The sequence below is a fragment of the Hyaena hyaena genome, unplaced genomic scaffold, assembly GCF_003009895.1.
Source record: "Hyaena hyaena isolate Hyena2069 unplaced genomic scaffold, ASM300989v1 scaffold_21, whole genome shotgun sequence".
NCBI lineage: Eukaryota > Metazoa > Chordata > Mammalia > Carnivora > Hyaenidae > Hyaena > Hyaena hyaena.
This window is the reverse complement of record NW_024080653.1, coordinates 963,172-984,174: the sequence shown is the minus strand read 5'-3', so window position 1 is coordinate 984,174 and position 21,003 is coordinate 963,172. Positions and strand designations below refer to the sequence as shown.

At 52.4% G+C, this 21,003-nt stretch overlaps 3 protein-coding genes and 1 pseudogene across 4 annotated transcripts in view; 2 read left to right on the top strand and 2 right to left on the bottom strand.

Moving 5' to 3' along the window:
- The window catches only part of RECQL5 (RecQ like helicase 5), a 36,721-nt gene that overhangs the window by 9,178 nt on the left and 6,540 nt on the right, over window positions 1-21,003 (top strand). For both annotated transcript variants that reach the window (XM_039226305.1, XM_039226306.1), the window contains one exon: window positions 5,382-5,461. In XM_039226305.1, the coding sequence (XP_039082236.1) occupies window positions 5,382-5,461 (80 nt within the window). The remainder of the gene's footprint in view (window positions 1-5,381; window positions 5,462-21,003) is intronic.
- Window positions 2,336-2,861, top strand: LOC120228248 (annotated as a pseudogene).
- On the bottom strand, window positions 7,644-9,156 carry SMIM6 (small integral membrane protein 6). The gene is made up of 2 exons (XM_039226307.1): window positions 8,325-9,156; window positions 7,644-7,964 (listed from the first exon to the last, which is right to left on the bottom strand). The coding sequence occupies exon 2, from the start codon at window positions 7,956-7,958 to the stop codon at window positions 7,779-7,781; it is 180 nt and encodes a 59-aa protein (XP_039082238.1). The 5' UTR covers window positions 7,959-7,964; window positions 8,325-9,156; the 3' UTR covers window positions 7,644-7,778.
- Window positions 13,441-20,609, bottom strand: SMIM5 (small integral membrane protein 5). The gene is made up of 3 exons (XM_039226308.1): window positions 20,396-20,609; window positions 14,468-14,665; window positions 13,441-13,979 (listed from the first exon to the last, which is right to left on the bottom strand). The coding sequence occupies exons 2-3, from the start codon at window positions 14,592-14,594 to the stop codon at window positions 13,870-13,872; spliced, it is 237 nt and encodes a 78-aa protein (XP_039082239.1). The 5' UTR covers window positions 14,595-14,665; window positions 20,396-20,609; the 3' UTR covers window positions 13,441-13,869.

Genomic DNA, 21,003 nt, shown 5'->3' with positions numbered 1-21,003 from the left:
AGTCGGTTAAGCATCCGACTTTCGCTTAGGTCATGATCTTGCGGTCCATGGGTTTGAGCCCCGCATTGGGCTGTGTGCTGACTGCCAGCTCAGAGCCTGGAGCCTGTTTCAGAGTCTGTGACTCCCTCTCTCTCTGACCCTCCCCTGCTCATGCTGTCTCTCTCTCTCTCCTAGAAATAAATAAAACATTAAAAAAATTAAAAAAAAAATAAACAATATTTTACAAGACACTTTATTCCAGTGTGTAACCTAAGGCTTGAAATAATTTTATAATGAAAATCAGAAACTCCGAAAGCTATCTTTAAAAAAAAAAAGTTTTAAAGTTCCCCAACTTCTGTAAATCCTGAACCCATGGAAAAGAATATATGTGGCAAAAGATACAATAAACAAAGCCCGTAGACAAACAGATCTTTGTCTACAGACAAACAGACAAACAAGTTTACGGAAAACTTGTTACCGTAAAAGGTATATACCAGAGGTTGAAGTTGAGGATGAGTGAACTTTCACCAACTAACAGGAAGAAGCGAAGCATATGAAAGCAAGTTCCCAGAAAAACTCAGCCAAATGGCATCCAGAGATGTTCAAATTCAATAGTAATCAAGTAAATGGAAATTAAAGTAAAATGACACACGTGTGAAAGGGCTCTAACACTTGTTGCTTGAGGGCATGTGTAGGAGGGGCCTGCACTTCACCAGGAGAAAAATGGGGTGTTGCCGTCTTGGGGGAAACACTCTAGCAGTACCTGTTACTCTGTAATACACAGGTCCCCTTCGCCCCAGATACCCTATTTCTGGGACCAAATCACTTGAAATAAAAGTGGCCATGCACAGGCTCGTGTGCTCAAGGGCCTGTGTGGTACCATTGGTCATGAGGACTGAAACTGAGGAACAAATACCCAGCCACAAGCAGTGATGAAATTATAGTACATGCTCACTGTGGGGTCACAGACATAGCTGGAGGCCCAGGAGTGCTCTTGTCTTGCTTAAAACCACAACAACAAACCATGTTTCCCATGCACCACAGTGTTTACAGCAGCACTATCAACAATAGCCGAAGTGTGGAAAGAGCCCAAATGTCCACTGACTGATGAATGGATAAAGAAGATGCGGTGTTTATATATACAGTGGAATATTACTCAGCAATCAAAAAGAATGAAATCTTGCCATTTACAACAACGTGGATGGAACTAGAGTGTATTATGCTAAGCAAAATAAGAGAAATAAATACCATATGATTTCACTCTTATGTGGAATTTAAGAAACAAAACAGATGAACATAGGGGAAGGGGAGGAAAATAAGGTGAAAAACAGAGAGGGAGGCAAACCATAAGAGACTCTTAAATACAGAAAACAAACAGGGTTGCTGGAGAGGTGTTGGGTGGGGGGATGGGCTATATTGGCGAGAGGCATTAAGGAGGACACTTGTTGCGATGAGCACTGGGTGTTACGTGTAAGTGATGAATCACTAAATTCTACTAAAGCCATACGTTAAGTTAGATTTAAGTAAAGTTTTTTAAAAATTAAAAAACATTACACTTAATAGTAAAATGCTAAAATTATTATTAAAAATAAAAAAAAATCACTTGCTTAAAGTAAAATACGTTTATTACTGTTTGGCATTGTAGCTTTGCTTACTCTGTATCTGCTCTTTTGAAATGTAAGTTCCATGAGAGCAGGGACCTTTCGTTTCCTGTGTATCTGTAATGCCCAGGTCAGGGCTGGGGACATAGTAAATGCACAATAAATGTTTTGTGAAGAGATGAATAAATGAATCAATGGGGAGAGGAGGTGAATACAAGTAGGGATTGGGAAGGAAGGGGCCTTGCATGGACCAAGAACGGTACTTTGTCATGACCAAAGGGGGCGTGATTAACTTGTCCCTTTTATCTGAAATTCAGATTAGACAAAGAAAAGATTTTGTAAGGTGATTTGGTATAAGGTGTTTATTTAAAACTTAACACAGTGAGTTATAGGAACTCACACTAGACTTATCGTTAAAACATTTGAGACAAAGAGAAGATCAGAAAGCTTCCTGAGAGGTGATATCTGGAGGACTGGGGGCCAGAACAGCACTGATTTTCTCCATCATAATACCAGAAATGAGAAACAATGAGGCAGTGTCTTCCAATTCTAAGTAAACCATTTCCAACCTAGAATTTCCTACTCAGCAAGCCAGTTTAGTGTGAAGGCAGGTTAAAGACATTTTCAACTTCCGGCTTGCTAAGCAGAGGCCAGAAATGTTTGTTTCTAGGGCCTCTGGGAATAGAACTGTGTTGATAATGGCAGCGAAGGGGTTTACAGAAGTGCTTGGATTCTCAAGGCTACACAAGGATTTAACTGTCACCATGTCAAGCAGAAAGGCAAACACCAAGACTACCAAGAAGCGCCCCTGGTGTGCAACATCCAACACGTTCACCATGTTTGACCAGTCACAGATTCAGGAATTCAAAGAGGCCTTCGACATGATTGATCAGAACAGAGATGGTTTCCTTGTCAAGGAAGATTTGCATAATACGCTTGCCTCCCTGGGGAAAAATCCAACTGATGAGTATCTGGACGCCGTGATGAATGAGGGTCCCAGGCCCATAAATTTCACCATGTTCCTGACTGTGTTTGGTGAAAAGTTAAATGGCACAGATCCAGAAGATGTCCTCAGAAATGCTTTTGCTTGCTTTGTCGAAGAAGTGACTGGCACCAGGCAAGAAGATTACCTGAGAGCTGCAGACAACGATGGGAAGCCGGGTTCCAGGCGAGGCAGTGGAGTAGCTGCATGGAGAAGCGCCTGTGGACCAGAAGGGACATCTCAATTCCCTCGAGTCCGTGGGCATCCTTAAACACGGAGCAAAAGGCAAAGATCACTGAAAAGAACTTCAGGTTCCAGCCACAGGTTTCTTTTTGCCACTTTGGGTATTTCTGAGACTTTCTCTTGGAGCCTGTTGCATGCCCTTAGCTTTGCAGCTTCTGTCTTTCTTGTTGTATGTGTGTGTTCTCAGCCCTTTTGGACACGTGCCTCTCTGTAATCAGACGGGAAATGGGGCTTTATACGATTTTCAGAATAGAAAATAGGATAGTTTAACTTACCGGCACCTGCCCCCCGTCCCCAAATAACTGCAGTCTGCACGCAGTCAGTATATGTTTTCAGAAAAAGTTAATCGCTCAATTTTTTCTAAACCATAATTAGACATTAAGGGGGGAAAAAGACATTTTCAGACAGAAGCTTTCAAGAAGCTCCCTCCTGTGGAGGGGCGCCTGGGTGGCTTAGTCGGTGAAGCATCCGACTTTCTCTTAGGTCATGATCTCGTGGTTGTGGGTTCGAGCCCCGCGTCGGGCTCTGTGCTGACTGCCGGCTCAGAGCCTGGAGCCTGTTTCAGTCTGTGACTCCCTCTCTCTCTCTGACCCTCCCCTGCTCACGCTGTCTCTCTCTCTCTCTCATAGAAATAAATAAAACATTAAAAAAAAAAAAAAAGAAGCTCCCTCCTGTGGAGAAGCTACTGAGGGATGTCCCCCACCACAGAGGCAGTAATTGGAGAGGTTGAGATAGAGATCTGACCCCAGCAAGGCAAGAGGAATGTCCTAGAACGACACTGCAGGGCAGCCTCAGCTGTGCGCCAGGTTTTGGGGACAGCAGTTCAGGTCAAAGCAGGGGGGACAAAAGGGCTCCAGGGGGGACGTTTCTAAAACTAAAAGTGGAACCTACCATCTTTGACCCTGTTGACATGAAGTTTTCATTATAGCACAACATTTTGGGGTGAAGTAGTAATACACTAAAATCGAAGCAAAAAACCAAAACAGCTATTAATTTCAGGGAACAAAGTTGTCCAAGAAAGGATATGTGACATGGGACATGTGAAAATGTAAATGGTTCAGCTCTGAACAGTGTTGCCGTCATTTCCTCACTAGAAGGAAAATTAAGAAGAAAGTATGATAGAAACAGATGGACAGAATGGGAGAGGAAGTACCTGTATTTGTGTGCATTTGGGAGGTGGGGATCGTTCACCTTCCAGAAGCAGAAAGTCAGTAGATTTCAGATATCATGTCTGTTTTTACTTTCTTTACTTTTCTGGGTTTTTTATGTTACTTGAAAATTTTTCACATTTGGAAAGGAAACTTTGACAGATAGGTACAAAAAGGCAAATAATGCATAATTCCAGCACTCAGAACAGATCACTACCAGGGCGCCTGGGTGGCTCAGTTTGTTAAGGCTCCGACTTTGGCTCAGGTTATGATCTCACGGTTCGTGACTTTGAGCTCGGGTCTGTGCTGACAACTCAGCCTGGAACCTGCTTCAGATTCTGTCTCTCTCTCCCCCCTCCCCTACTCATGCTCTGTCTCTCTAAAAATAAATAAACGTTAAAAAAAGATCACTTCTAACACTAGTATTCAGGCTTCCATACACACAGAGATATGTGTGTTCCTTTAAATCTAAGGATGCACGCTCATGCATGTATTTACCACTCAATTTCCTATTAAATTGCATTGTATTGGGGTGCCTGGCCGGCTTAGGTCAGTAGAGCTTATGACTCTTGATCTTGGGGTTGTGAATTTGAGCCCTACTTTGGGTACAGAGATTACTTAAAAGTAAAATCTTTTAAAAACTTTGGATCATGTTACACAGTGTTTTCCAAATGCCAGTCTCTGGGTTCTTTGCAGAGAATCACCTGAGGAGCTTTTTGAAAATAAACTCCCAAAGGCTCCAGTTTCAAAAAGTTCAATTCAGTAGTCTGGGTGTGGGCCCCAGGTCAATCTTTTATTTTTTTTTTTAATTTTTTTAAATGTTTTATTTATTTCTGAGAGAGAGAGAAGAGAGACAGTGTGAGCAGGGGAGGGTCAGAGAGAGAGGGAGATACAGAATCTCAAATAGGCTCCGGGCTCTGAGCTGGCAGTCAGCACAGAGCCCGACACAGGCCTTGAACCCATGAACTGTGAGATCATGACCTGAGCCGAAGTCAGAGGCTTAACCAACTGAGCCACCCAGGTGCCCCACCCCCCCAGGTCAGTCTTTTAAAATTATCCAGGTGAGGGGCACCTGGGTGGCTAATCGACCAACTTCTCAGGTCATGATCTCATGGTTCTTGTGGGTTTGAGCCCCATATCGGGCTCTGTGCCAACAGCTCAGAGCCCGGAGCCTGCTTTGGATTCTGTGTCTCCCCCTCTCTCTCTGACCCTCCCTCGCTTGTGCTCTGTCTCTGTCTCTCTCAAAAGTAAATAAACGTTTAAAAATAAATTATCCAGGTGATTCTGATGCATGGTCAGGTTTGGGGACATCATTTTATAAGTGACTTTTTTCCTGGGATTTGATATTTTTCACTCTCATCATTTTTTAGGCTGCAGGGTAGTTCAGTTATATAAGACTTTTGCTAAGTGTTCATTTCTTGTCTCCAGGAAAAGCGAGGGAACAAAGCATCTGATAAAGCTGCTATCTTGGCCTTTGATGCCCTGGTGGCCTTCTGTGAAGAATTGGGGTGAGTGACTTGTTTCATATGGGGAGCAGTGTGTTAGTGAGCTCTTTCCTCCCCCAGCACCTACTAGGTAACCAGCTAATGCAGGGCAGCTCTCGGCGACAAAGTCACCTCTGCCCGCTGAAGGCGACGGACTGTGTGGGGCGTTTCCCATCAGGCAACCTGGAAATCAGTACCCTTCCCAGGAAGGCCCCAGAAACTGGCAGCGTGAAGACACTATTTTGGGTGGTTAAGCCATCCCACTCCACCCACTTCTGGAGTGGCTGATCCATGGGTGACCTCATCATGAATCATGTGACCGGTTTTGCGCCATTAGCATGTGGCCATCATTTGCCACTGGACCACTGAGTAGGATTCACTCTTATCTCGGACCCACACAGAGCCGCGTGACCCAGCTTATATCTTGAGGAAGGATAATAGGCTCGGATAGGAGTCAGCTTTTCTATCGTAACGCCAGCCCACACACTTGGAATCCACTTCTGTATTTTATTTGCATGTGCTGGTGGTGGATGAATGAAAGAGCCTGATGGCCGCTCAGTGACAGACTGGTTGTGGCAGGACAGGTCTTAGATACGAGGGACACCCAGGCAGTTTCTGGACAAGCTGGGAGCCCTTTGCATGTGTGCAGCCCTTTGGTCAGACCTTGCTGGAAAATCCTGTGAGGTAGATGAGGCAGAAGTGATTGCTTCAGGCTTAGAAATGAACAGACCAAGACCCAGTGAGGTCACGGTCCCAAAGCTCACAGTGGACAGATAACCACTAATCCTGGTATCTGAGTTTTAGCGACACGCACATTTCATACATGTATCTCATCTTGGTTTCTACAAGTCTAGATTCTTGAAGCATGGAGCTGATTAGGTACATAGAACCCATATCTAGCAGATGTTTGGGGCTCTCCTCCGGAAACCAGAGAGGTACTTCCTTGGGCCACGTGTTGTGATTCCCACCCCCTCCTACTCACCGAAGAGTTGGGGGCTCCGGGACTGAGTCTCTTGTTGGGCCTCTGTGGCACGGCCGGGCCCAGCAGAGGTGGTTGGCACCCTTGCCCACAGCCATTGCGACCAGAGTCCTCCTCAGGCACTAGTACAGGGGGTTGTTAAGTTAGGTTGTCTTGGGCTCCTTGAGGAAAGCACTCCTAATGAAAGGGCCGCGTGTCCTTGCTAATTGTCAGAGTCCCTTCTGCTGGAAAGAACCCTGTTGGGTGCTTTCCAGGGGTGAGTTGGAGGCTCAGCCATATCCCTCTGGGCCGCAGTAGCCCACCAGGCAGCAGGAGAGGCACCCCGGGGACTCTGCCTTTATATCTCCTGTGTCACACTCAGGAGCTGGGGCCCCTTAGGGCCTCAGGGGGGTCTGGGCATCAGCACGCCTCCTGCCACACCACGCCTCATCTCTCCTACCTCGTTTGCCACGTGCGAGGGTTCCAGATTCCAGCACCTCCCGGGATGGCATAACCAATGCTGGTGTGGCTGAATGTGGAATTGCTCTTTGAGTAAAAAGGAACATTTCTTTATTGCATAAATGGTGTATAGCCCCTTTTCCACCACATACTGGCTTCTTTTCTAAGAATAGTCCTGGTTTGTGGTTAAAGCTGAAGCAGCTGTTTGCTAAGGGAGGGCACCTGGTGGCAAGGGGCAGGCCAGCGTGGTGGCTCTGGCAGAGGCAGGTACATTGCTACAGAAATGCTGTTGTAGAGTCTGGGGTACACAGGCATCTCTGGGACCAACAGAAAAGATACTCAGTACAAATGGGGTCAAGGTGGGGCATCCAGTGGTTTTCCTCGCTTCGCCCGCACCTAGTTTGTCTGCACTGTGGCCGTGAAGTGTATCTGTTCCTTCGTGACCGCACTCTGTACCGTTTAGTGCTGAAAGGAGCAGTAATTAGGTTTGAAGCAGCTTCCAGCTTAGAGGCCTCTGTACCTTGTCTGAGAGAGAATAGCTTTGTGTTTAGGCCTCAGTTGAGTTGGGCTCTGTCATCTGGGGGCTGTGATCTGGGGGAGCCAACAGCCCAGCACCCTTCCGTTCACCCATTTGTTTGCTCATTCATTCATTCAACCAACAAATACTGTTTGAAATGGACTCTGCGTGAGGCATGTCGGATACAGGGCGTACAAAATGGTGAGCAGAAAGAGACCCATCACCTGCATTTATGGTGTTGAGTCCAGCAGGGAAGACAGGCACTGATCAGATAATATTAACAAATTTATTAATTACATTAATAAAAATGTATAATTGCAGACTCTGAAAGGGCTTTGAAGAAAAGATACATGGTGTTTCGAGAGTGTCTAACAGGTGGGCCCCTTCTTGGCCCCCAGAAAGTCAGGTCACGACTCTTCACACGGGTCAATCTTCTCAAATGGAGGGAGAAAACCAAATATGATGGCAAACACAATGAGAAACAGGATCATGGTAACGAATAAACAGATCACTACCAGGGCTCCCTGGTCCCAGGGTTTCTGCCAGAACTCCTCATTCCACATGTTCTTTGTCATCAGTTTGTCCATGTGAACCTAGAAAAGAGGGGACAGAGGCCTTGAGTGTAGGGGCTTCCCCAGAGACTGCCTCTGTATTTTGAACAGCCCCGGTGTGAACCAGAGCTTTCCCGTCCCTGAGATCTACTCAACTGGAATCTAAAATGCAGCACGACAGATCCTTCCTGTGTTCCTTGCCTCGGTTACCAAACATTTGGGAAGCGTTCTGAGAGATCAGCATAGGAGTTGAGGGGTGGACTGACTCCAGCTGAGGCCTCAGCAAACTCCCTTGGAGGCAGGTGGAAACGGAACCAGCTAATCTTGAAACAGCTAAGGCTGGCAGGCTGTGAGCCTGTAGCCAGTTGGAGGGAGAAATGGCAAGAAGGAAGGCGTCACTACCTGATTCTGCTGTTAACACTCCTGTGTCCTAAGAGCGGGCTGACCAGGTAATCCTTCAGGCCCCACACTCTGGGGGCCTGAGCCACGCCCTGACTCAAGCAACTGTTGGGAGGAAAAGGTGTTGGTATTGCCAAGTGTCCCTGACCAGACCTCATTGCTGTCACCAGAGCGAACAAAGGTGGACCAGGGCCTGTTGCCTAGCAACTGTGTTCCCCTTCTGCCTTCCAAACTTACCTCTTCAGCTGCGTTCCGTTCTTTTGTGATGTCGTTTTGGGGGTTGCTCAGGGTACGTATATTCAGGTGTCCTCAGTGAGAGAAGTCAGGTTTGGGGTAGGGTGGGGAAAGAGACTGGATCCAGGACCTTTTGCCTCAAGCCACCCATCCACCTTACCTGTGGCTGGGTTCTGCCTCTCCTCTCTGTCCAGCTGCTGACCTGTAGACTGGGAGGCCCTCACCAGGGCACAGGAAGCCCAGGAGTCCAGGAAGTCCTGTGCTGGAGCCGCACACAGGCTTCTCCCTGCGGTGCTAGGGTGCTGGTGAATGATTAACAGGCTTTTGGCTGGTGCCTTCTGGAGCGAGTTTCTTTGTGGGGGTGTTTCCCACCATTAAGGCCCCAGGGTCCTGGAGGCTTAACTTCCCCGTTGGTTTCTACCCACTGGTGTGATAGGGCAGCTAGAAGGTGGGAATGGCAACCTAGTAGCCACCATTTATTCCTTAAAAGATAGGCCTCAAATGCCTGGTGTGGCCAGGAACTACGGGAGGTACCATGTGCCGGTTGTGGACCAAGGGAGGCAGGCTCTGCCCGCCGAGGTTTCCGTTCTAGCACATTGGTCCTCAGCTTTTTTTTTTTTTTTTTTTTTTTTTTTTTTTTTTTTTTTTTTTTTTTTTTTTTTTTTATTTATTTCTAGGAGAGAGAGAGAGAGAGAGAGAGACAGTGTGAGCAGGGGAGGATCAGAGAGAGAGGGAGTCACAGACTCTGAAACAGGCTCCAGGCTCTGAGTTGGAAGTCAGCACAGAGCCCGACGTGGGGCTCGAACCCACGAACAGCGAGATCATGACCTAAGCGAAAGTCGGACGCTTATCCGACTAAGCCACCCAGGCGCCCCCCTCAGCTTTGCTCATTAGAATCGTCCAGGAGCTTTTCTTTTTCTTTTTCTTTTAAAAAAATTTTTTTTTTAATGTTTATTTATTTTTGAGACAGAGAGAGCATGGTGGGGGAGGGGCAGAGAGAGAGGGAGACACAGAAATTGAAACAAGCTCCAGGCTCTGAGCTGTCAGCACAGAGCCTGATGCAGGGCTCGAATCCACAGACTGCGAGATCATGACCTGAGCCGAAGTTGGACCCTTAACCAACTGAGCCACCCAGGCGCCCCGTCCGGGAGCTTTTCTAATACCTGTACCCAGGCCCTGCCTAGTCCTACTTATTTCTGTCCGGGCAGGTCAGAACTCTGGGCTGTGTACAGCTTGCCTGGTGATTCTAATGTGCAGCTGGTGTTGGAGGAGACAGACAACAAGCAAGTTCAGTAAAGTCCTTCTTACCTATCATGGGCTTACCTGATGCTTCCAGTTTCCCTCCTTAAAACTTACTGACTCGTGCCCTTGACGGCTGAGTGCCCCCAGCCAGCAGGCTGGTCACTCCACACCCATGTACTTCCTTCATCAGTTAAGTTGGATGCTTGTTAGGAGTCAGCAGTTTGTTCCCAAACCTGTTTGTGGCATTTGTACTTGTTACTGGAATTACACGCTTGCACTTAATGTTACATAAAGAAATGGAGCAACAGTAAGAGTCAAAACCCCAGTTTTACAGTCGGGGAACAGGCACAGAGGTTAAGCAACGTCCCCAAGGCCATACAGCTAAGAAGTAACTACGTTCAGATTTCATCCCAGCTGTTGGGCTCAGCTGCAGAGTCTGTGCTCTGAAGCTCTGTGCTGTACCTCAGAGGGAGTGGAGGGAGAGCGTTGTTTCTAGAAGCACCTATTTGACTGCTTTGGAATGACTTTGGAATCACTCAATATTTCTGTCAAAACAGATGTGGCAAGACAACTGGAAACGTTTTGTAAAAAGCCAGGATTTCACACTCCGACTTCTTTGTGGGTGTCTAAGTTCTTGTTCTGCTTTACAGCAACCACAGTTAGCAGGTAGACAATTTAGGAACTCTCACACTCAGAGAAAAGACCTTGGCCCTTCATTGAAAAGATTGGCCACGGAATGTGCACGTATGTGTTTCCATTTAAAGTGAGATATGTGGGGAATGTATGTGTCACGTACGCAAAAGTTGCTTTAACCAACTCTTTCAGTTGATTGCTGGCCCTGATCAGATTCTGCAGAAACGAATATCACAAAGGGTGCGGTATAGGAAGAGGTGGAGGGCGCTGTTAGTATATGTGGCATTGCCTAAGCTGGGGGCTGAGGGGAACCCTGTAAGGAGTGAGGTTTAGGTTATGATGTGAAAACTATGTAAGAGGTAGGATCGGGGGACAATGTTTCATGTCAGGCAGTGGGTCCCGAGGAGGGTAAGGAACCTTTAAGAACAAAATTAATTTGTCCTTCATTTTGTGTGGCCTGGAATTTGTGTTACCCACGAGCAAGTATGTCCTGAAGATTTTTTATTGTAGGTCACTCTCAAATGTTAATGCTTGAGAAAACAGATTTAGGAGAAGAGTGTTATGTGCTCTCTGCCAGTTTTTGCTAATGAGATTCTTGCCCCAGTGGTTCTGTGGTTTCTGATAAGGCAGAATGTCCAGATGGTAAAATACACAGATCTCGAGTGTAAACCTTTGGAGGAACCGAGAGACTGCTGTGGAGTAGAGGCCGGAGGCAGGGGAGGCCGGAAGAGGCTGGAAATCAGGGTAGCAATGAGCGTTGGCAGACGTCGAGGGAGGACTGTTCCAGGGTGGCTGGTGGCAGGAATGGAGACCTGTGATAGCCAGATGCTCTCCAGGGCTCAGCCAGCCACTGGCCTCACGTTCCACGGCCACCATGGCTGTGCCTCAGTCTGTCCTTTTCCACAATGGGAGGATTGCTGCTTCTGCTCCATGCCTCTCTTCCCGAGAGGCCCTGGGCTGGGGGTGTGCCAGGCTGCCGCTCTGATGTGTTGAGCTGAGTGGGACAGAAGCCTGCCCAGCACTCCTGTGGGGAGCCAGTTTGCTGCCTCTTGCGAGCCATCTTATTTGGACTCAGCAGTTCGGAGGAGGAAAATTCAAAAGAAATGGCCCATCGTCCCCACCTCTTGGCAGCCAGAATCTCTTCTAGCAAAGAAGCACGGCCCCGGCCACCCTCAGGATGGGACATTCTTGGAACCGATGAAAACTTGCTTAAGGGAAAGCCACGTGGGAATTGGGCTGCCCCACTGTCAGAATACCGCCTGAACCGAGGGCTTCTCCGGGCCTTCCGGCTGTCAGTGCCTGGACTGAAAAGGGCAGTGGTTTCCCATCTGGTCCCTCCCAGCTTCCCTGTTTTCCTTCTGGGAGGGAGACCTAGTTGGGCCCCACCCTAGCTCTTACCTCTTGGGCTCTACCCACTCACGGGGAGATGATTTTAACACGCTTTAAGGCGTGGGATCTAGGACTGATTGATGGAGGATAATGGGATCTTATCTGTACTGCAGCTGGGTGGCCTCAGGGCCTTGAGTGTGGCGAGCAAGGGCTCTGCAACTCTGCAGTGGGGTGGGCTGTGCTGGGCTGGGCCCAGAGGCTGGCTCTGCCATTTTTAGCTGGTTGAACTTAGGCAAGTTGCATATTGTTGCTAAGGCTCAATTTCCACATCTCTAAAATGGGGATAAGGATGGTATCTCTGGCATTGAGGCGGTTGTGATTACACAAAATCACCTGCGTCAAAACACTTTAGGTGGTGGCTGAGCATGCAGAAGCCATCAGTAAGTTTCTACTCAATCATCACTACCACCTTCATCATCACCATTATCACTGGTATCATTGTTATTCTGAATCCCCTTCTTGTAGGGTGGTGTGGGGTGGAGGACACAGCCAGTTCTTGAGTTTCATTTCTTTCGTATGGAAGGACTTCCTCTCTGCTTCTTCAACCTAAACCAAACCCGTCAGACAAGTCAGTGGACACCAGGAAGTGAAACCAGCCAGCAAGTTTCTCCCACCTGCCTGCCAGCTGGAGATGTGGGGAGGGGCAGGGGCAGAGCCTGGCATCCCTTCCCTCCACTCCCTGGTTTTCCGGTAGACAGGGCTGTGCCCCTAGGCAGCCAAAGCCCAGGCTGGCAGGGCAAGATGACGGAGGCATGTAAAAAATGCAGATGTCTCTGCGGCTCTGGAGGACAGCGGGGAAGGAGCAGGAGGTACCACGGGAGCTTTCTGCCTCCCTATCCTCATTCCTGGGTTAGTAGCTCCACCTGGGAAGTTCTCTGGAAGAGGAAGTAAACTGGAGGGAGGGAGGGAGGGTGGTATTGTATTGCAGCAGGGCCAGTGCTTAAAATGGGTCCACTTCACTCTTGTTTAGAGGGGCAGATAATGACTAGGATATGCCCAGCGCGTGCCAAGCACTCACTATTGGTCACCTTAGTTTATCCTCACAAGCTCACCCCAGGGGGCAGATGCCGGGATTAGCCGCATCCCACAGGGAAGGAAACACACGGCTCCAGGAGGTCGAGTGTTCACACAGCTGGTGAATGGCAGGGTGAGGATTTGGGGCCAGACAGCCTGGGACACAACGGGGGGAAAAAGACAGAGGGGCTGAGATGCAGGTTATGGGCAAAGCAGTAAGGGCCTGATGTCTCTTCTGTTACTCCAGAAGTTTGGGAAGACCCGGTAGCCTGAGCCTGCCGGTGTGGGGTGTGCAGCCTAAAGTAAATGGCAACCGAAGCTTCTGGGTGGCGTTCCTGAGCCTGGCACCTGGGCAGACGCTGCCCCGTCACTGTAGAGGGGGCACCCGGAGCCAGAGCTTGGTAGCAGCTGGTGCTAACGGCAGTTTCACCCTCTCCTTCCGCTGGTTCCCTCTTGCATGGCGTTCCTGCCTGTATTTTTCCAGCGTTCGTGGGCATGGGGAGAACAGAGGCCTGGCAAGGACAGTCGCCAGCCACACCCCTGGAATTCTGGCACCCTGCCCTTCAGAAGCACAGAGCCCAGGCCAGCGAGTCTGGTGCTGCAGAAACACATAACCAGAAAGCTTTTACTGAGACAGAAATGGGCAAATAGCAGAATAGAATACTGACGTGCTCCCCTCTGGTGGGAAGCTCGGGGTCCAGCAGCTGTTGCACAGAGCCCCTCTGTTTGGCCTGCTCCTCTGGGCCGGCTCCCCACCACTGCAGGCTGTTCTCCCTCCAAGTATGGGGCCCCCACTTGTGTGTTTTGTTAGAAAGTGCAGGTTGGGAAAGAATCCCCGGGTTTTAAGCAGCTGACTCCTCCTCGGCACCCGGTAGTCACTGGCAGGTGAGAGTTGGTAGCCGTACCAAGCCCTTGTTTCCTTAATAAGGCTGCAGGTGTCGGGTTCCTGGGCAGGGCCAGGGCTGGGGCCAGGCCAGCACGTGGGATCATGGCTTTGACAGCCTCCTCTCCAGCTTCTCCTTCTCGTCTCTGCCCCTCACGGGGGGCTCATGGGCCGCACTTGGACCTTCCTGCCTCTGCGCTCAGGGCAGCAGCAGTCCCTGCAGCAGCAGCAGCAGGCAATCAGCAGCAACAGCAGCACGGTGGCTGGGGGATTAGGAGAGAGAAGCAGAGAGCACGGGCAGCTCATGCAGGGGGGAGAAAGAACACATGCTCTCCTTCTAAGAAACCCCACCCCCACCCCCCAGAGGTGTGCCAGAAGGACCTTTGCCCAAAGATCTGGCTTGGTCAGAAATACTTGAGTCCGGCAAGAGGTGTCCGACTGTCCCCATGCCGCCACCGGGCGCTGACCTCCCTGTCATGCCTGCCGCCTCCGCTGCCCCGAGCTGCTCTCCCTTCACCCCTGAGTAGGCTTCGGGGCTGCCTCCGGGCCCTGGTTCCAGCACCACCCCATCAGCAGCTTGTCAAGGATTAGGGAAATCCTCCAGCTTTCCCCCAGGAACATCTGCCCTCTCCTGTGTCAGGGGGACACCCAGCCACCTCGGCCAGCCCTCTGGCCAGTACCACGGTCTCACCTTTCCCAGATGCCAGGAAGAACCAGGGGTGCTGGGGAGAACGTGAGGGCCCTGGCTTACCTGTAAAAAGGAGGATGACGGAGAAGGCCGCAATCTCCACAGGCTCGGCCTGGGGCAGCTTCTGCAGCTTGTGCAGCAGCTTCTCGCCCATGGAGCGCATCTCCTGCACGAAGCTGGCGGCTGCCATGGTGCATCGGGCTCCTGCCGGGCTCCTGCCAGGCCTCACTGAGCAGAGACAGGCCGGGAGTCCCCACCCACCTGCAGCCCACAGAACGAGTTAGTCAGGTCTCACCCTTTTACCCCTGGTGGCTCATGACGGGGGTGGGAGCCATCAGGAGCCATCAGGGCCCTCCGCCCAGCGATGGCCCTCAGTCCCCACCCAGCTGGCTCCACCAGGGCTGAGGGAGGCTGGTGATGGCAGGGAGCCTGAGGCCCTGCCGCTGGGGGCTGTTTGGCACTGCCAGACACAGGAGAGGTCTGCCAGCCGACCACGGTTGGCCAAGGTTTCTGACCTTGGGGTGGAATGACTTCACTGTTCTATTCCTTTGTCTCGGGCAGAACTTCTGGTTTTGCTGGGCTCCTTGGGCTGGCACAGCTCCCCTGGTGACCCCTGGGTCCTTCAGGACTTTGGTGCCTCCCCTGGGTTTCCAGTGGGGAGACCAGGCTTTAGGATTCCAGCCTCGTGCTCTTGTCTTTCATCATATTTGGGGCAGAAGTATTTGGGGCAGAAGGAAGAGGTTTTTCCTTGAGTGGTCACATGGCGGCTCCTTGCTGGGGTCAGCTGGGTGAGAACTAACTGGGGGCAGTGGTCTGAGCCCCTCCAGGGCCCTCCACCTCTCTCACCAGGTCAGTTTCTTTACTCATATGGTGTTCTCCGAAGAGGCAGAGAAGATGCTGTGTCCCCGTACTTTTCCCCCAAGGGGGCCTCTCGGGACGGGATCGAGTGTCCCATGGCTGGTTTACCAGCCTCTCCTCTGCTGGCTCAGACCTGTTCCTCTGGCCTGACCAGGAGAGTTCCCTGTGCCCCGACCCTTGCCCCAGATGTAGCAACTCAGCCTTTCAGGTCCGTGACCGAGAGCCTCTTCTTGTCCAAGGGTGCCCGATAGACTGAAGGTGAAGATCCAGGCTGAGTCTGTGAGTTGGGCCAGCTGTACATCAGCTGTTCTGCCTCCCCTGTGCCTCTTCAGGGATGAACCAGGGAGGGACAGCCTGGTGCCAACCCAGCCTGACCTTGTTCACCAAGGCAGCTCTAATCTAAGGGAAGGTAACAGGTGGCCAAGGGCTTGTGCCAGACCTCAGGATCCAGTTATTGCCGCCTTGTCCTGGGTGTCAGCCAGGCAGGTTCTCCCCAGACGACTGCAGTCCTGGAAGCCGGTCACTCCTGGTACTGTCGCCACAGGATGGCTGTCTCAGAACTGCCTTGAAGGTCATCTGCTTGGACCCCCAACCCTGTACCTGGCTCCCAGCGTGCAGCCTTTGCTTGAGCACCTCTGGGTGAGACGGGGGGTCGCACGCACTATGGCAGCCTGCCATGTTCCTCCTTGGAGCAGCCCTCCTCCTGACCTCATTGGTCCTGGCTGTGGTCACATAGGATGCTTCTGCCTCCACCTCCCTTCTGCCTCACAGTCCTTCCGGACCTGGATGGCAGCTGGCATGTACCTCCTGTATCTCCTCCTCCTCAAGGTCGCCTCCACCCAGTGAAACATTAGGTGGTCCTAGGTTTGAATGCTGCCTGCTCCTTTCCCCTTTCATGAACAGGATGCGTCACTTTGTCTCTCCGAGTCGGTTTCTTTTCCTCATTTTACATAAAATGTTATAGCCATCTTCCGAGGCTGTTGGAGGATTGACACCTGGAAGCGCAGTGTCAGGAAGCACAGATCCCGGCACACGTTGGTGCCCAGTGTGCGGGCTTCCCCTCTGGGTGGCATCTAGCCACCACAGGAAGCCTTTGGGGACAGTCACACCCGCACCCTGTACACTATCAGAGACCTGGGGAGTTCTTTCTGTGTCCTTCATTCCCAGGACGTTTGTGGTGTGTGAGGTAAAGGAAGTGGGGGATGCTGGAGACAGGAGCTGTGTTCGAAGCGATGTTGGGGGTGGCAAGCAGATGATGGGTCCATGGAAGATTAGAGGGCTTCCTGTCAGAAGTGGGAGGCTCCTGTTAGAGCCTCCTGTCTTCTTTCCTGCCCCACCCTAGGGTCAGCACGTTTCTGCAGAAGAGATCAAGATCCCAGTTTTCAGGTGTACAAAGAGGCAAGAGACCCTAGAATCCATTGGTCATTCATCCCTGCCTCCCTTTCCACGTGGGGCGCAGCCAGGAGAGTGATTCCTCTGAGGCCACACAGCAGGACGCAGCCCCAGCCAGGCTCCCCCTGCTTCCTCATGCTGTCTCTTGGCGGAGGCTGGTCTCAGGCAGCCTGCTCTGTGGCTGGCAGGGTTAAGTCAGCCCACAGAGCAGCCTTCTGAGGACCCCGGCCACGCGGTGGGCCTGGTGCAGGGACGCAGGTGTGCTCTGCACCATCAGCTCCATTCCACACTCACGAGTCCGGGGCACTGTCTTTATTCAGGCACCTCACTCAACGAGGCCAGGGCCACACCTGTATTTTGGGAACCACATGTGATTTGTCACCAAAGGGACAGATGGCACATGTCTGTCTCAGGTTCACCAAACTCCTTCCCAAGCACAGGGCCCCTCTTCTCTGGTCACACTGAACAGCGCCCCCCTTCCTTGACCGATGAAGCTGGCTTGTGCAAGGACAGTGGCCCCCTCTCATTCTAGAGCCTCTGCGCGTCCACTTCCCTGTTTCCAGAAGCATATTCTGCCGCATTCCTGGAGGAGGGAACAGAAGTGCCAGCCAAGGCCCTGGGGGAGAGTCTGCACAGGGCTCAGGAGTTGGGCTCCTCTTCTCCTCTCCGTCTACACTTGGTCTGGCTTTTTCAGCCTGTTTGGCCCCGTACCTGCATTGCCGAATGTAGCCAGCAGAGGCTCCTTGAAAGAGGAAGCAGGCGGAGGCCAGCCGGGCAAGGGGAGCTTTGTCACTTGTGCTTCCACATCGAAAGACCCGGGGAGGGCTTATGGAAGGAAGGCTTCCACTTGTGAGCGAGAAGTGGTGTGGAGATCCCGTTGGTCTGAGGGGTGTGATCTCCAGAGCAGGGAGGAGGCAGGTGGAGCCGAGGTTGCCCTGCTGTACGGGAAAGGTGGGCTTTGCTGATCAGAAGCGTCGGCTCTAAAGTTGGCCATCCTCTGGGTGTTATGTAGTCAGGATGCTGCAGTCATACCCAGGGGCCCCGGGCCCTGCTCCAGTGGGAGTACCGGTCCTGCGGTGGCAGTCTGTGTGGCTGTGGGCGGACGGCGTCATGCCCCTGCGCCCAGGGCCCCTCTGGTGAGCGGAATTGGCAAGCTGTGACGGTCCTAGGGTCTCAGCCAGGGCTGCCCACTGATTGCGTCTGTCTGTGAACTGGAATGGAGCCACTGGACACTGACGTTCTGCCCCAAAGGCTGAGGGGAACGCCCTTTGTTTTTCAGTTGCTATTTTGCCATTTCCAGCTTGGGCTCGAGTAGAAGCCTTCGTGGGGACCCTGGGAGCTCGAGGGGCCTCGTGTTCCTAAGAGGGAGGAGGCACATTCCAGCAGGTCCCAGGCGCTCTTCCCAGTGGGCTATTTAAAGCGAGGCCCAGGGGGTGCCTGACGCCTGGTGCCCAATATAACCAGCAGTCGTCAGGTGACCTTGTGGCATGCTCCTTGGCCATCGCCCTGTAGGGAGTAAGTGCCAACTGTGGCCTGGGGAAAGGGGGTGCCCTGAGGCTGGCTGCCTCTTACCCCTTTTAAGTTCCCAGGTTTGGAGGGAGGAAGGCTGGGAAGCCTAGAGTGGGTACATAATTGTACGTATCAGTCTGTGTATACTGATACTATAGATACCTTCCTGGTCTATCCCACTCCTCCAGACTCTTTCCAAAACTGTACTTCCTGCCCGTGAATCAGGGAAATCCTAATCCCTCCCGGCCCTGTGCTCTGGAGCGCTTTGGTCAGAGGCAGCCAAGCAAGTGGCTTCCCACGGCCCCAGAAAGGGGAAGCAGCCTCGGCTGCCTGCATGGCCCCTCCTGGAGCCCATGGAGGGTGCTCTGTGGCTGGAATGGCAGCCAATGGAGGGGGAAAGTGAGCCAGGCAGAGATGAAGGCTCGCGGAGCTGGAGGTACCAGAAAACATTTGTGTGGCTTCTCCTGGCACAGGGAACCTTTTGACAGCTTGCGGCCTGCAGGCTAGACAACTGCCACTTGGTACTGAAGCTTCCCTGTTTCCTCCTTGCAGAACTGATACTTCAACTCCAGAGGCCCCTTGTGGAAGAGAACAGGCAGCAGGCGGGTGTGTTTGTGACTGATAAGTGGTGTGTTGGTGGCCCAGGGCCCCAAGGGCTTCTTGCTCTGCCGCCATCATTTTGTCACAGAGGGTTGCAGCCACCCTTGCCCCACAGGGCATTGTTTTGTTTGAGAAACAGCTATCATGAGGCAAACTGATGGTTGTGGCAGATTTTCAGGGTCCAGGGGACTGTGACCAGCAAGGCAGAGATGTCCACTGGGCATTGGCTGCATCAAGCCTTCAGATGACACCCTTTTCTGCCTTGGCTCCAAGTTGCTGTGGAGAGCAGATGCTTGAGCCCAGAGCAGTCCTGCTTTCCAGGACTGGAGGAGACACTTGCTTCTGCTAGCGATGGCTCCCGCAGCCCCCAGAAGCGAGGTATCGCCCTTCCGTTCCAGCTCAGGGCCTGGGTTCAGGGGACCCCATCCACGTATGTCCTTGTGGCCGCAGGCACTCTGATCCCCGCCCGCCTGGGCTGTCGTACAGATCAGAGCCAGCAGGGGTAGCCCTGGCTCGCCACTGTGCGCATCCCTTACCCAGCCCTGTCCGCTGCCTCCAGCACTGCCAGTGCCGTCCCCTCTCTGCCATGCAGGGCCATCTTGGCAGGGTATTAGCCTCTCCAGCCACCGACTCAGGCCAAATCTCACAGACTCTGCTGAGCCAAGAACACTTGGACTGATTCTTGGTTTCCACTTTTCCCTGGATTGTTGTTTTTCTTTCCTAGTAGATACTAGCCTGTTTGCTTTGGGGGAAACATCTGAGGGGCGGGGAAGGGAGACTTTAGCCCTAGTGTGAGGACAAGGAGGCAGGAGGAGCAAGCAGCCTCGGTTCATGGGGCCCTGCCCAAGGGGGCTGCTCCCAGGGCTGCTGGGGAGCTATGCTGGGGTCAGCATTCCATTGCTGTGTCCTTCACTGGCCTCAGCCTCAGCTTCACCATCGCCGTCTCCCCCACCCCACCTTGGGGTCGGAGCCAGGCCCTCATGCTTCTGGCACAGCATTCAGAGAGATGTGGGGCTCGTGGGATTCTGAATGGGCCCAGGGAGGAGGACCTGGGCTTAGCTCTGAGCTAGGAACACCTGGCAGTGAGCGGGCCAGGCCCCTCTCAAGGTGGCAGCTGCCACTCTGATGCAGGACACAGACGGGCAGAGCTGCTGCTGTGGGTCCTGCCACATCCTGAGGGGCACGAAGTGGCGGGAAGACCCTGCCCTGAGCCGCCTCCACTGGGAGAAAGCAGGGACAGAGGGTTCTGCATTGATCCTGGGCAGAAGGGAGGCTCCGAGGGCCAGCAGCCGTTCTCTCCAAGCCAGGATGACCAAATCCCTTGTTTAAGCCCCCTGAATAGAAAAAGCTTAAACTAACTTGCAGAGTAAGCAGGCGCTCGGGGCCCCTCTGCCTGCTCAGCAAGCAGGGAGGAAAGCACTCGGAGCAGAGAGCTGCAGCCTCAGCCTGTGTCCCCCGAGTGCTGGGTCCCAGCAGAAGAAGGGAGAGCCCAGATTGAAACGAGGCTGGCCGGAGACTGACCAAGTGCACCCCCACAGCCCCTGTGTTCGTGGTAGATTGTGGCTCTCCACCCTTGGGGCAGGAGACCCTGGCTGGCCCCCTCACCCATCGTCTGTGGCAGGCCCCACTCACCTGGGAACTCAGGTGTCGGGTTGAGGGGCAACTGCGGATGCTGGGGAGCCCGGCAGCCTCCCTCGCCCGGCCTCGCCCGGCCACCACCTCTTCCTTCCTTCTCGGATGCCTCTTTCCTGCCCCACTGCTGGGCGCCTTCCTCAGAGCCAGAGGAGCTCCTGGCTGCTGACAGCCAGCTGCTGTCTCGGCCTCCGCTTTTCTGTTGTTGGTCGTCCTGGAGATCCAAGTGTCAAATTACAAGGGGCGGCCACCGAAGCTGGGGAGCCAGTGCCACCGCTGTCCCTGCCCAGTCGAGTGAATCCCTGCTGGGACCTCAGAGGGTGGCTTCAGACTCTTGTGCAGGTGGCCCCGCCCCTGGGAGGTCTGCAAGGGCGAGCCCCAGTCCCTTCTGTGCCTCCTCTTCCTCTCCTGTCCCTCCTGGCGGGTGTGTGCTAAGCCATGGTGGGCTGGGCCTGGGCGGGGAGCTGATAACAGAGGTCAGCTCTCTTTTTCCCTGGCAAAGATGCCCTCTGGGAGGCTCCACCTGAGCAGTGGGGTGCGGAGGGAGGGATGCCCGGCAGCACTCAGGCTCTCTGGCTCCCTCCCCACCCTCTGGAAGGATTAGAGCC